Source organism: Thamnophis elegans, chromosome 4 (assembly GCF_009769535.1).
Source record: "Thamnophis elegans isolate rThaEle1 chromosome 4, rThaEle1.pri, whole genome shotgun sequence".
NCBI classification, from domain to species: domain Eukaryota; kingdom Metazoa; phylum Chordata; class Lepidosauria; order Squamata; family Colubridae; genus Thamnophis; species Thamnophis elegans.
Genome location: NC_045544.1, coordinates 113,464,178 through 113,477,864, shown reverse-complemented (window position 1 = coordinate 113,477,864; position 13,687 = coordinate 113,464,178). Strand labels below are relative to the sequence as shown.

General features: G+C 44.3%; 1 protein-coding gene across 6 annotated transcripts in view; it reads left to right on the top strand.

The window, feature by feature from the left end:
* PTK2B (protein tyrosine kinase 2 beta) overlaps positions 1-13,687 on the top strand; it is a 116,966-nt gene that overhangs the window by 75,571 nt on the left and 27,708 nt on the right. For all 6 annotated transcript variants that reach the window (XM_032215880.1, XM_032215884.1, XM_032215883.1 and 3 more), the window contains exons 11-14: positions 1,950-2,067; positions 3,612-3,651; positions 10,332-10,378; positions 11,603-11,656. In XM_032215880.1, coding sequence (XP_032071771.1) covers positions 1,950-2,067; positions 3,612-3,651; positions 10,332-10,378; positions 11,603-11,656 — 259 coding nt within the window. The remainder of the gene's footprint in view (positions 1-1,949; positions 2,068-3,611; positions 3,652-10,331; positions 10,379-11,602; positions 11,657-13,687) is intronic.

The following is a 13,687-nucleotide window of genomic DNA, read 5'->3' as shown; positions in this document are numbered from 1 at the left end:
AGGAAGAAGTGCAAAGGTGGCTTGGATCGTATCTCAGTTGTCTCCCTGTTCCAGTCTTCCAACACTCTTTTTGAGAGAGGGAAAGTAAGAACAGGATCAGAGCCAAGAGCTCGTGCAGTTCAGCTTTCTGTGATAGACAGTCAAATGCAATCACAAAGCACACAAGCTTGGACCAGAATTCAGTATCCCTGCTCCATTTTTGCTCCTTAGCTGTTAGGAATCAAGGTGTGCCAGGTCTGTCAGGGTTCCAAATAGCATCCAAAAGTAAACCATAGTCCAAGGCAAAGTATTGCTCAAAGTTCCAATTTATTAAGAAAACCATATTGGCACATCTGGGGAAACCTGAATCTGAAAGCTTCCCAGTTTTCCCCACCCATTTGAAAGTTCAAGAACTTGCCCCCACACCCACAAGTCCATCACATGGTCCAATCTTCCACTGCCATGCTGGCAGCTTCTACCCATCCAGTTCCGGTCAGGAGCAGAGGTGCAAAGACAAAGGATGACCTTGGCTTTCTAGAAAGAATTTTGTTATGGCTACATAGCATCTAACTCCAACAATCCCCCCTCCCATTTTCCCACAATAGAAAATGCATAGTAGAATAATAGAAAGTGTGGCAGGCCAAAGATCCAAAAGAAAGATGTCTGCAGGACTGACAAGGTCTTTATCAAGACTCATGGCCATTTTAACCCTGCCTGGATTGATGGCCATCAACACATTTGATGGCAGCAAATTCCATATATAACTGGATACATAGCAATAGCACTTAGACTTATATACCACTTCACAGTGGTTTACAGTCCTCTCTAAGCAGTTTACAGAGTCAGCATATTGCCCCCAACAATCTGGGTCCTCATTTTACCCACCTCGGAAAGATGGAAGGCTGAGTCAACCTTGAGCCTGGTGAGATCTGAACTGCCAAATTGCAGGCAGCCGGCAGTGAGCAGAATAGCCTGCACTACTGCACTCTAACCACTTCTCCACCATGATTCATAAAGAGGGTCTTCTTCCTTTCAGCAGTCTCAAATCTCTCTATATTTATTTTTGAGTGGATGATGTCTACGTGCTAACATTGTGAGGGGAGAAAAACTTGTTTCTATCCATAGATTTCATAGTATGAGAATTTATGTGCCTTCCGGTCAGCCTTAACTCATGGCAGCTACATAGATAAATCTATGCTATGAAACTTTCTTGGGAAATTTCTTTTGGAAGTAGTTTGCTGTTGTCTGTTTCCTGGAGCTGAAAGAAAATGATCAGCCCAAGGTCATCCAGCCAACTTCTTGCGTTAAATGAGATTATAACTCATAGTCTCACAGTTTCTAGCCAATTCCTTTATTCACTATGCTAAACTGTGTCATGTTTACCTATACGCACATACAAACTAACTCTGGACTGTTGCCATGGCAATTGTATAGGCATGTCCACCAAGAATCAGATTCAACTTGAGGGAGACTTCCCTTTACAAACACACAGGTTGCATTCAACTAGGTTTGCAAATTATCAAACTTTTGCTAGAAGCAACTTTGTCAGACAATAAAAGAAGTCTGAGAAAACATACATATGTTTAAAAATAAAAGGTTATACTTTTGATATTTTCTTGGGTCTTTCTGGTGCTGATAGTTTGCTTTGGTTTATCCCTTTCTCAGTTTTGCCACCAACCAGAGCTGGGTTGCTGCTGGTTCGGCCTAGATCAGCCGAACTGGTAGTAGCGGTGCCGGGAGGCTCCACCCACCTGCTCGGACACTTATGCGCAGAAGCGTCGAGCATGTACGCGAGTGCATCCAAAAAATTAGCAACCCACCTCTGCCACCAACATGCATTTTGGTTCCACCAAGGGCTTTACACCAATGTAGTTACCATCTTGATGGGCAAACATGTGAGCACTGACAATGAAATCTCTATCTATATGGTTGGCATAGGAACCTTATATGGCTTTTTTTTTACTTGGCAGTCCTTGACTATTAAGACATCCTCCCTGGCTGAGGCAGAGAACATGGCTGACTTAATAGATGGCTACTGCAGGCTGCAGGGATGCTTGGATACCTCCCTCATCATCCGACCCAACCGAGGTGAGAAAGCAATCAAGTGATCTTTTGCATATGATAAGGGTGGGTCTTATCTGATTTGAAGAAGCAGAAATGTAATAGGGCAGACTGAATTGGTCTATCTCACATACTTTCTTGTAGGAGAATGTGGCTGATGTACTTTGTTTCTTAAAACAATATTAAGCTATTTGTGGGAGGTTCTTACTGACCTAATATATGGACTTATCCAATTCTTTTCTAGTGAAATTCTGATTTCCTGGGAAATATCTATATGTTTAGTCTGTTCACAGGATCATACCATTCATATATTGCCTTGAGCTGTGTAAGATATTTATTTGAAATGGATAAGGTTTTTTTTATGGGATTTTATCTTGTGTATTTTTATTGTTGTAAATTACCCAGAGTCATCTATATGTGAGTTGGGTGGCCATATACCTTTGTCAGATAGATAGATGAGAGATGAGAGAAAGGAAGGAAGGAAGGAAGGAAGGAAGGAAGGAAGGAAGGAAGGAAGGAAGGAAGGAAGACAGACAGACAGACAGACAGACAGACAGACAGACAGACAGACATATATACATGATATTGGGTGTGTTGACTAGAAAGTGAGGCAATGTTAGACCCAACTTTGTGTTATAGCCTTATAGCATTGATTATAGATTTAATCAACTATATATAAGCAAAAATGACAAAATATGTTCATCTCATGGTATTTAATGGTATTTTCCATCAAATCTTAAACCTTAAAATCAGAATCTTGTTTTAGAAATCAAGGCAACACATGCAACTATTTTGGGTAGTAAATTTTAGATTTGAGAAAAGGATTCTAAAAGTCGTATTAATGTTCATGTTGACGCACAACACTGCATTATTTGTTTATAGATAATTCATTTGCTTTCTTAGCCTTAGAGTGTTTGTGATTCTGGATACAAGTGTTAACTGGATCCCCTTCCACACACACACATTTTAAAAATTATTAGGTTGCTATGTATGTTTTTATTGTATGATTTCTTAACCCGTCATTCATTTGTAAAAGTATAGGTATCATAATTCATAAATGAAAGGAAACAACACCAAGTTAAAATCTTACCTCTTCTTCTTATGACATGGAGAGGTCTTCGTGATGAACTCTTCATCTTATCTTGCTATAGGTTTCATATATTTTATTTATTGAAAATATGTCAGAATTGAAGGCTCCCTCAATTGAAGGCAATTCCCTGATTTACTCACTCCTGAAGCCACCATTATCAAAGTTTCCAGTTAAGAGAAGAGATTTTTTTAATAATGTTCTGGCCCATGTTTGTAATTTATTAGTGATAATGGATGCTACAGAAAACTTTACATTCCGGTTCTATAATTCATTTTAGAATTTCTCCGTGTTCAGTTGGTAAAATGGAGTTAGCAAAGCTTAAGAGAATAATAGAACAGAACTAGGGAACTCCACCCACACCTAGTTATTTGGAGACAGGAAAAAAAACAGAAGAGGGAAGGGATATCATTCACAGCAAAAATGGAGAGTTAGAATTGAGCTGTGAGTTTACTGACATGCTTTATCTCTTTTTCCCTTGCAGAGAATGAGAAGAGGATCAGTCTGCCTCAGGTCCCAATACAGTAAGTAAGATGGTCGACCTACCCCTGGAAGTTGTGCTTGTATGTAATACTGAGCACCAGAGGACAGTAGGAGAACAAACCAGTTTTGCACTAGTGATAAAATTACCTCAGGGCACCCTGAGCTCTACTTTATTCAGCACAACTATTGCTGTCTGGAAATATTATAGGTAGTAGAATAGCGCGTGTTCCACATACACAGAAAAATGTTAACCAAGTTGATGGAGAGAACACCTATCAATAATTATGAATGCTGATAACAAAATAGAATTGTACTACAGGCATTGCTGGGATATCAACAGTAGGTTCACTGTTCCACTCATATGCTTTCTAATGGGATTTGACAGCAGTGTAGAAGAGAGGATGCTGAATTATTACAGATTGCCAGTGATCTGTTCTATCAGAATTTTTCGTGCATTTTGATTTTCCATAGCCACCACTCCTCCTTCTTCTCATCCTTGTCAGGGTTCCGAGTAACACCGAGTAACAAAAGAAGATTCTGAGGCTTGAGTTTTCTCAAAGTTCTATTTTATTAGAGATGTCATATTGGTACATCTGGGAAAAACCCAAATGATAGTTCAAATCCCTGCCCAGCACCCACATGTCCATCACATGGCCCAATCAGACCCCATCCCAACTGGAGATGCCTCCCAGTCACACCACTCCAGGTGCAGGGCAAGATGTCCTTGACTCTCTGAGAAAGAACGTGTCAGGCACCACTCCATTCCATAATTAGGAAAGAAGACTAAGAGACTCCATGGTTGGAAATCAAAAGTACTTTTACTAATTATAAATGGTAAGCGAGCAGTAGCAAAGCAAAGTCTGCTTAATTTGGCGCGAAAGCAATTGATATATAGAATAGCCCGTTCCCCCCCCTTAGGATCAAAGCTCCAGTCCAATCATAAGTCCTTCAAGTGTCAGGTGTGAGATAACTTCAAAAAGACAGGCCGAAAGATGGAATGTCGAGGCCGTTGATGCAGGCGGGAAACACAGACGCATGCGCAATCCCAACGTCTGGCACATCCTAGAACATTCCTCCAGCACATCAATTAACCCCTCCCAAATACAAGCCCCCCCCTTCCCGTTTCATGGCAGCTGAAGCAACAGCAAGGCAGAAGCTGACATCCGGCCGTCCCCCGGAAAAAGGCTGTCAGGCCTGGGAAAAAAAAAAAAAAACAGACAAACGACAAAACACAAAAAGAAGAGGGAGGGGAGAAAAGTCAAGGCTTGTCGGGATAAGAAGCATAAAATTCCTGTAGCAGGCGGGGAGCACGAACGTGGGATTTATCAACCCATTCCGTGTGGGAGGGGGGAAAGTGCTTCCAAGCTACCAGGTATTGGATGCGATTACGGTGCCTGCGGGAATCAAGAATTTCACGAACTTCAAAATGATGTTCCCCATCAATCAGCAACGGAGCAGGCGGAGGTTCATCCGGGGGGCGTAAGTGGGAAACCCGAACAGGCTTGATGAGGTTGATGTGGAACACCGGGTGGATTCGGTTGAGGTGTTTGGGCAATTGTAAACGAACAGAAACAGGATTGATGACTTTCACAATAGGGAAAGGGCCAACATACTTGGGTCCCAATTTCTTTGATTTTTGTGTAGTGTGCAAGAATTTCGTGGACAAATACACCAAATCCCCAATGCGGTATTCATAGGGCTGAGAGCGTTTCTTATCGGCTTGCTTCTTATGGGCCTTATGGGCAGCGTCCAAAGTGGAAAGAGTCAGAGGCCAAATGCGACTGAGACGCTCACTCCAGTCCACAACTGAAGGAACCTGTGGTTGGGCAGTAGGCAATTCGGGAATAGGAACAAAATCTTGGCCGTAAACGACCCGAAAAGGGGTGAACCCCGTGCTGGAGTGAACCGAGTTGTTGTAGGCCACCTCAGCATGTGGCAACAAGTCGACCCAATCGTCTTGTTGATAATTGATGAAACAACGTAAATATTGCTCAAGGATGGAATTTGTACGTTCACAGCCGCCATTAGTCTGAGGATGGTAGGCGGAGCTAAGGCCCTGGGCGGACCCAATGCGTTTGAGAAATTCCTTCCAAAAAGTAGATGTAAATTGGACCCCACGATCGGAGATAATACGGTCGGGAACCCCATGCAAACGGTAGATGTGTGAAAGGAACAGTTTAGCCAATGCCTTGGCGGAAGGAATTTTGTGACAAGGCACGAAATGAACTTGCTTGGAAAACAAATCAGTGACCACCCAGATGACGGTATGCCCCTGGCTTTCGGGAAGCTCAACAATAAAGTCCATAGAAATCTCCTTCCAAGGGGCAACCGGGCGAGCGACGGACTGGAGTAGTCCCTGCGGTTTCCCCGGCGGTTTTTTGGCGGTAGCGCAAACTGGGCAACTGGCCACATAGAGTTCAATGTCCTTTTTTAAAGAGGGCCACCAGAATTGTCTCTTCACGAGGTGCAAAGTTTTTACGAACCCAAAATGACCCGCCAATCTGGAGTCATGAGCGCGACGAAGGACGACCAGACGTAGGGACGCGGGGATGTATAATTTAGCACCAATCCACGGTAGATCGTCCCGCATGGTGCACTCGTCCCGATGGTTCAGAAACCAGTCGTCTTGAGGAAGAGCTTTTTTAAGGTCAGAAAGTAGATCTTGAGGCACTTCCCTCTGAGCTTGGGTCTGCTGACGTGTGAGTACCGGAGCTGCCAGGAGCGGTTGAACGATACTCAGTTTAGAACAATTATATTGAGGTAATCGGGACAAAGCATCCGCCATGAAGTTCTTTCCGCCCGGGATATACTTTAGAGTGAAATTGAAACGGTTGAAATATTGGGCCCATCGCATTTGTTTGGGGGAGAGACGACGAGGCGTTCGCAACGCTTCCAAGTTCTTGTGGTCAGTCCAAACCTCAAATGGGTGTTTAGCGCCTTCTAGGAAATGGCGCCAAGTAGCGAGGGCCCAACGGACGGCGAAAGCCTCCTTCTCCCAAACCGCCCAACGCCGCTCCGTGTCAGTGAGTTTACGGGAGGTGTATGCGCAAGGCTGCAAGTTACCTTGGTCGTTGGCTTGCAGCAGAATGGCCCCTACGGCGACATCACTGGCATCAGCCTGGACGACGAAAGGCCGGTCGAGATCAGGATGCTTAAGAACTGGTTCAGCGGCAAAAAGGCGTTTAAGTTTCTCGAATGCCGCTTGGCATTCCATGTTCCAGTCTAAAGGCTTATTAGGTTTAGGCTTCGGGTCGCCTTTCGTCTTGAGCAAATTAGTAATAGGGAGGGCAATCTGAGCAAAAGAGGGAATGAATTGACGGTAGAAATTAGCGAAACCCAAAAATTTTTGCAATTGCTTACGAGTTTTGGGCGCGTCCCATTCAGTGACCGCCTTCACTTTTTCAGGGTCCATTTCAATGCCATCAGGGGAGATGCGGTAGCCCAGATAGTCAATTTTAGATTGGTGAAACTCACACTTAGACAATTTAGCATAAAGGTCAGCGGCACGGAGTTTTTTCAGAACAGTGCACACCAGATTGACGTGGTGGTCGTAACTGCGAGTATAAATGAGGATATCGTCCAGGTATACGATAACGCCCTTGTAGAGATGATCGTGCAAGATTTCATTAATAAGTTGCATGAAAACAGCAGGAGCCCCTTGTAGGCCAAAAGGCATAACCCGGAACTGGAAGCAACCAAGAGGGCAGTTGAAAGCAGTCTTCCATTCGTCCCCTTCCTTAATGCGTACTCTATAGTAAGCTTCTCGCAAGTCCAATTTAGTGAAAATGCGGCCCTTCCCTAGCTGTGCCAACAAGTCCTTCATCAATGGGAGTGGGTAGAGGTTCTGAGTTGATACAGCGTTAAGATTTCTAAAATCACAGCATAAGCGAAGAGAACCATCTTTCTTTTCACGAAACAGTACAGGGGCAGCCACTTTGGGTCGAGCCGGTTCAATGAAACCACGTTTCAAATTTTTGTCAATGAAAGAACGCATCTCCTCCATTTCCCTGGGCGACATGGAGTAAATCCGGGGTTTAGGGAGCTTAACCCCGGGTAAGTTGCGCAGAGAGGGGTAATTTAGCACGGCATTCGGGGGCGGTGTGCCCTAATTTGCCACAGCGAAAACATGTTAAAGGCCTGGAGAGGCCAGAAGGGGGCCCCCTCGCTTCACTTCGTCGTTTGAAAAGTGATTGAGTGGCTGGAGGGGGGAGGGACTTGGCAGCCCTCTCCTTCCGCTTCCTTCTTTCCTCTTTAGCATAACGGAGACGGGTTAAGTCGAGTTCAGCGTCCGCTGCATGCTCAAACCAAGTGATTAAACGTCTAGGCAGGTTACGATTGACACATTGCTGATAAATGTCTTCATTCAATCCTTCAGCAAATCTGTCCAGTAGAGCGTCCTCCCCCCAGCCTCTCATGTATTGGGAAAGACACTGAAATTCCTGGATGTATTGGGCGACAGGTCTATCGTCTTGTTCAAAGGTTAAAAACTTCAATTTGCTTCGCTTCTCAGTTAACGGGTCATCAAAACGTTGGCGGAAAGCCTCCATAAAGCGGTTGAAATTCCCCAAGAGGGGAGAGCCAGACATATGCAAAGCAGTTGACCATTTAGCAGCCTCATCATCTAATGACAAAAGAACCATTCTGACCCTCATGATGTCAGTTTCAAAGTCTCGGCCATAAATCTCCATGTAATTAAACACGTGCATAAGAAAAGAGGCCAGGCTAGCAGAATCACCATTGTAACGCACAGGCAAGGGAGGGATTTTAGCCATCCGATGTCTTCGGGGGGAGGCCCTCCTTGGTCAGCAAAACCTCTAGCTGCAGGGGGTGAAGCAGGCCGAGGGGGAGGGGGAGATGTCGGGCGTGGGTAACGTTGCCAATTTCTCCAGTCTCTTTCCTCCTCCCCCCTTCTTTCCCCCAAATAAGTTTGACCCCAATAATCAGGTAATTCACTCCGCTGGGGTTTTCTCATGGGCCGCTGGAGCTGGTAGCTTCGGCATTCTCCTTCATCGCCTCCCCTTCTTTCCCCAAAGTACCTTTGGCTCCAATAGTCAGGGAATTCAGTTGTCTGGGGTTTTCTCACGACACCCAGCTCCAGCGAAGGTTGTCTGGGTGGTCTTTGGGTGAGTCCAGCATTCCAGCTTGTCTCTGTCTCTCTTTGTCCCACCGAAGTTGACCATCGGGGTGGGGGGGCAGGTTCAGGCTGGCTGGAAATTTGCAGTTGAAATAAATCTTCGTGTAAGGATAAGTCAGGCGGGCTGGGCTCGTGTAGAGAAAGGTCGGGAGGTCCTACTCCACTGGAATCCGCACCTCCAACGGCCCCCTCCTCCTCTCTGATCAGAGAAGACATTATCTCCTTTCTCGGTAGACGTAAATCTCCTGGAAAGGGTTTCTTTTTGAGACTTTGCTTCTTGTCAGGCACCACTCCATTCCATAATTAGGAAAGAAGACTAAGAGACTCCATGGTTGGAAATCAAAAGTACTTTTACTAATTATAAATGGTAAGCGAGCAGTAGCAAAGCAAAGTCTGCTTAATTTGGCGCGAAAGCAATTGATATATAGAATAGCCCGTTCCCCCCCCTTAGGATCAAAGCTCCAGTCCAATCATAAGTCCTTCAAGTGTCAGGTGTGAGATAACTTCAAAAAGACAGGCCGAAAGATGGAATGTCGAGGCCGTTGATGCAGGCGGGAAACACAGACGCATGCGCAATCCCAACGTCTGGCACATCCTAGAACATTCCTCCAGCACATCAATTAACCCCTCCCAAATACAAGCCCCCCCCTTCCCGTTTCATGGCAGCTGAAGCAACAGCAAGGCAGAAGCTGACAGAACGTTATTTAGACTATATATCTCCCGTACTCCATGTAATGCCCCCTCCCATTTTCCCACAGCATTAAGTGTGGGAGGCCTGAAGGCCCAAAGCAAAAGATGGTTTCCAGGCCTGACATTTCTCCTTCTTGACTCTTGGCAACTGCCTGGACTAATCCCTGCAATTTTTCCAGCCAGGTGTTCAGACGTGGATTGCCCCTGCCTTCTTTTTATGTCTAAAAAAGAGTGACTAACCCAGGCCACTCAGCTCTGCCTAAGACAGGACTAGAATTCATGGTCTTAGCTTAGTGCCTTAACTATTATACCAAACTGGCTCTCCAGCCCTCTCTTAGGTGCCCAAACATTATCCTAAATGGAAAGCCCATAAACAAGTGAAGCCCTTCATCATTAGTGGAAGAAGTGCCTTCATGTTGATTGATTATATTTATAGAATACTTAATGCTCACCAGGGGTGGGCTGCCGGGGGTTCGCAGGGGTTCAGGAAAACCTCTAGCTAAAATTCTGTGCAGTTCGGAGAACCCCCAAATCCCACTCCTGGCTGGCCCTGCTCACCCCACCCCGGCCCTCCCAGGAGTCCCCACGCAGCCGGGCGTGCACAGAGGCTCGGGGAGGGCGAAAAACGCGCCTACCGGAAGTTTGGGAAAGCTGGAAACGGCCCCGTTTCTGGCCTCCAGAGGGTCTCCGGAGCCTGGGGAGGGCGAAAATGCCCTGCCTCCCACCATGGTGCAGGTGGCCAACTAGGCCATGCCCACCATGGCCATGCCCACCCAGCAACCAGGCAGAGAACCCCTTGCTAAAATTTTTGAATTTCACTTTTCTTTGTACAAATCGAATCTCAGTAAAAGGAAATGAGCAAACCCAGTTCTGTTCCTGATTATCTTTCTGCCACAGGCATATAGAAGAAAAGAGGTCCACACTGAGGGAGAGCTTCAGCGGAGGTAAGTTGAATTTTACCTCACCACTATCAGATCAATGAGAATTGATGACCTTTACTTTACTTTACTCTAATAAGATTTGTATGCCGCCCACTCCCATTGGGACTCTGGGCGGCTCACAACAAAGTAAAAACATTTAAAATATTAAAAATACAATGTTAAAAATTAATACAACATCCATACCATCAGGTGGGGCTGAAACTTAATCAACAACCCCAGGCCTGCCAGAACAGCCAGGTCTTGATCGCTTTACGGAAGGCCGGGAGAGTGGTGGGGGTCCGGATCTCTGCGGGTAGCTCATTCCACAGGGCCGGTGCAGCTACAGAGAAGGCCCTCCCTAGGGGAGCCGCCAGCCGGCATTGTCCGGTCGACGGCACCCGGAGGAGGCCCAACCTGTGTGATCTTATTGGTCGTTGAGAGGTGAATGGCAGGAGGCGGTCTCTCAGGTAGCCAGGTCCAATACCATGTAGGGCTCAGGTATATGAACTCTGTACTCGGCAGTTTTGATCTGTTTCAATCTCTGGCATTGCCATTTTTAACAGAAGTCATGGGATGATGGAGTGTACATGAGAGTAGACTGGGGTATAATTATTTTTGTTGTCCTATCATTCCTAATCAAATAGATTTCTGAAACATACAAAATCATGCCATGCTTCTCTGATGAAAGTCAAAAATGAAATATAAAATTGAATGTTCTATCCACAAGTAATGTTTAACACAGTGTTTTTCAACCACTGTGCCGCGGCACACTAGTGTGCCGTGACATAGTGTAAGGTGTGCCGTGGGAAAATTACTTTATATATAGTCAATATAGGCACAGAGTTAAAATTTTTTAACATTTTCTAATGGTGGTGTGCCTCGGGATTTTTTTCATGAAAAAAGTGTGCCTTTGCATAAAAAAGGTTGAAAAACACTGGTCTAACATAAATTATTCAACTGTCCTGAAAGGATGGTGAAAATTTAAGAAATACCAGCTTCTTTCTCCAGCCAGGTTTAGTTCATCCAAGTCACTAGCTTTTAATGCTGGTCATAAAAGATCATTTGGAAATTCCTTCTTTCCCTTCCTTGTGTTTGTTTTTATTTTTTTCTGTGAAAGAAAAGCTAAGTTAGAGAACACAGTGAAATCCACTGGGAGCATTCCATGTTATATCTTTATGAACAAGATCATGGGATATCTTTGTGGGAAAGGTTATATATACTGAAGTAACAGATCATGTTTTATTCCAGATTCTGACATTTATGCTGAGATTCCGGATGAAGCATCCAGACCCATATCTGGAGGTTTGTTCAGACCTTGGTCCCCTTTTCTAAAATCATGTAGTGTTAGGGCTTCTTCAACTGTACTTTTAGACTGGATTGACATATAGAAGGGATTAGATAGCTGAATTATTATGTGGAAATGGTACCAGAGGTGGTATTCTGCTAGTTTGCCCCAGTTCGGGCGAACCGGTAATGGAGGTGGCAGTGGTGTGAGGCTCCGCCGATCCACCCAGATGTCATCACGGACGTTCTGTGCATGCGCAGAAGTGCCGCACTCAAGCAAAGCGGTCACACACAAACGCTTCCGGTTCCGAACCAGTAGCAAAAATAAGAGGATTTCATGCCTGAATGGTACCCAGAATAATGTGATGTACCAATGTAAAAGAAAGGTGTTTTTTTTAAACAAAATAGGTGCTTCAAAGAAATAATAATAAGTTTTAGAATTTAAACCTGAGCATTTAAACACACTAACCCCATTATTCCATGACTGATTTCTAAAATATGCTTAATGGAATCATGGTAGTCATGTTATGTGAATAAAAGCCAAACAGCAGTAATTCAATTTAATTAAACATTTCAGAAATTACCCTTCCTAAGTCAGCCATGTTGTGTAATTCCAGAAGAGAATCACACTTTGCCTCTGGCTACCATTAATGGAAACAAAAGCTTAGAACAGCCTTACAAAAAATAAAGTATAACCAACACACATTGGTGTCACAAGTCCTAACTACTTGCATAGACTAATTGAACCAGAGTTATCAGTGATTGATGAAGTGAGAAATCTTGGAGTAATGAATGTGTACACACTGTGCATCTGCTGTTTTTTAAAAAAGGCGGAATATGGGGGATAAAAAGAAATTGTACTGAAAATAGAGATGCCAATAGTGAAATGCTTTTATATAAGTCAGTGGTATGAATGCATCTGGTATGTTATGACCAGTTCTGATTGCCATACCTCAAAAAGGATACAGTGAAGCTAGAGACAGTTCACAAAAGGACAACCAAGATGATCAAGAGGTAAGAGCAATTCCCCTATAAGGAATGGTTGAGACATTTGGAGATTTTTAGTCCAGAAAGTGGGCAAATGAGAGTGGATTTATTTCAAGTAAATGAAATCATGCATGGACAAGAAGAAACCATTTCCTCTTCTCAAAATGCTAGATGTTCCCAAAATGTTACTTAGTGAAATTGAGTCCTGGAAGAACATGTAAAAGGAAATATTTTATTACACAACATATAATTCAACTTTGAATATTTTACCACAAGATACAATGCTGACTACCAATTTAGCTGGTTTCAAAAGAAGGTTGGACCAATTCATGGAAGTTATGGGGATCAATGACTAGTACTCTTGATGGGAATGTGTCTGTCTCAGAAGGTCATCTGTTGGGAGGTAGTTGATTGGCCATTATGAAAACAGACTGCTGGATTGGATGGACCAGATTCAATCCAACAACGCCTTGTTTACATACATATGCGCACTAAACAGCCCTTTTCTATTTCATGATTTCGTTTAAGTCCTCTGTTGACATACAAGGAGGCTTAGTGTGGCCCAACCTCCTCCTATGCCCACTCCCCCACCCCAGGTAGCGGCTGCAACGCTAATCAAATCATGGCAGACTTTTCCTTATTATTAAGCGGGGCGGGGGGGGAGGTGGACTGGTTCCTTGTCAAGGTAAATGCACTTCATTGAATGGGGATTAATCTGCAGGCTTTTCATCCTCTCTTAAATCACTCTGTATGTAGTTTTCTGCAGGTGGCAGCCATTTGAATTAAAGTGACTCATGCAGATGCAGCCATTTTCTGCATTCACATAATGCGCTTAAACAGCAGCTGCCTTTCCACAATATATTTAATATCAGGTTGCAAAAATTACAAAAGACGCATTGTGATTCTCCCCAGCAGATTTCTTTATTGATCCTCACCTACAGACATAATCTTGCCATAGTAAAACAGACTCTCATCCCATGTAATGGTTTTCTCTTAACTTCACTACTGATTCAGAACTGGGAGCGCACGTGGGGCACTTCGCATGTGCAGAGCATCCGTGAT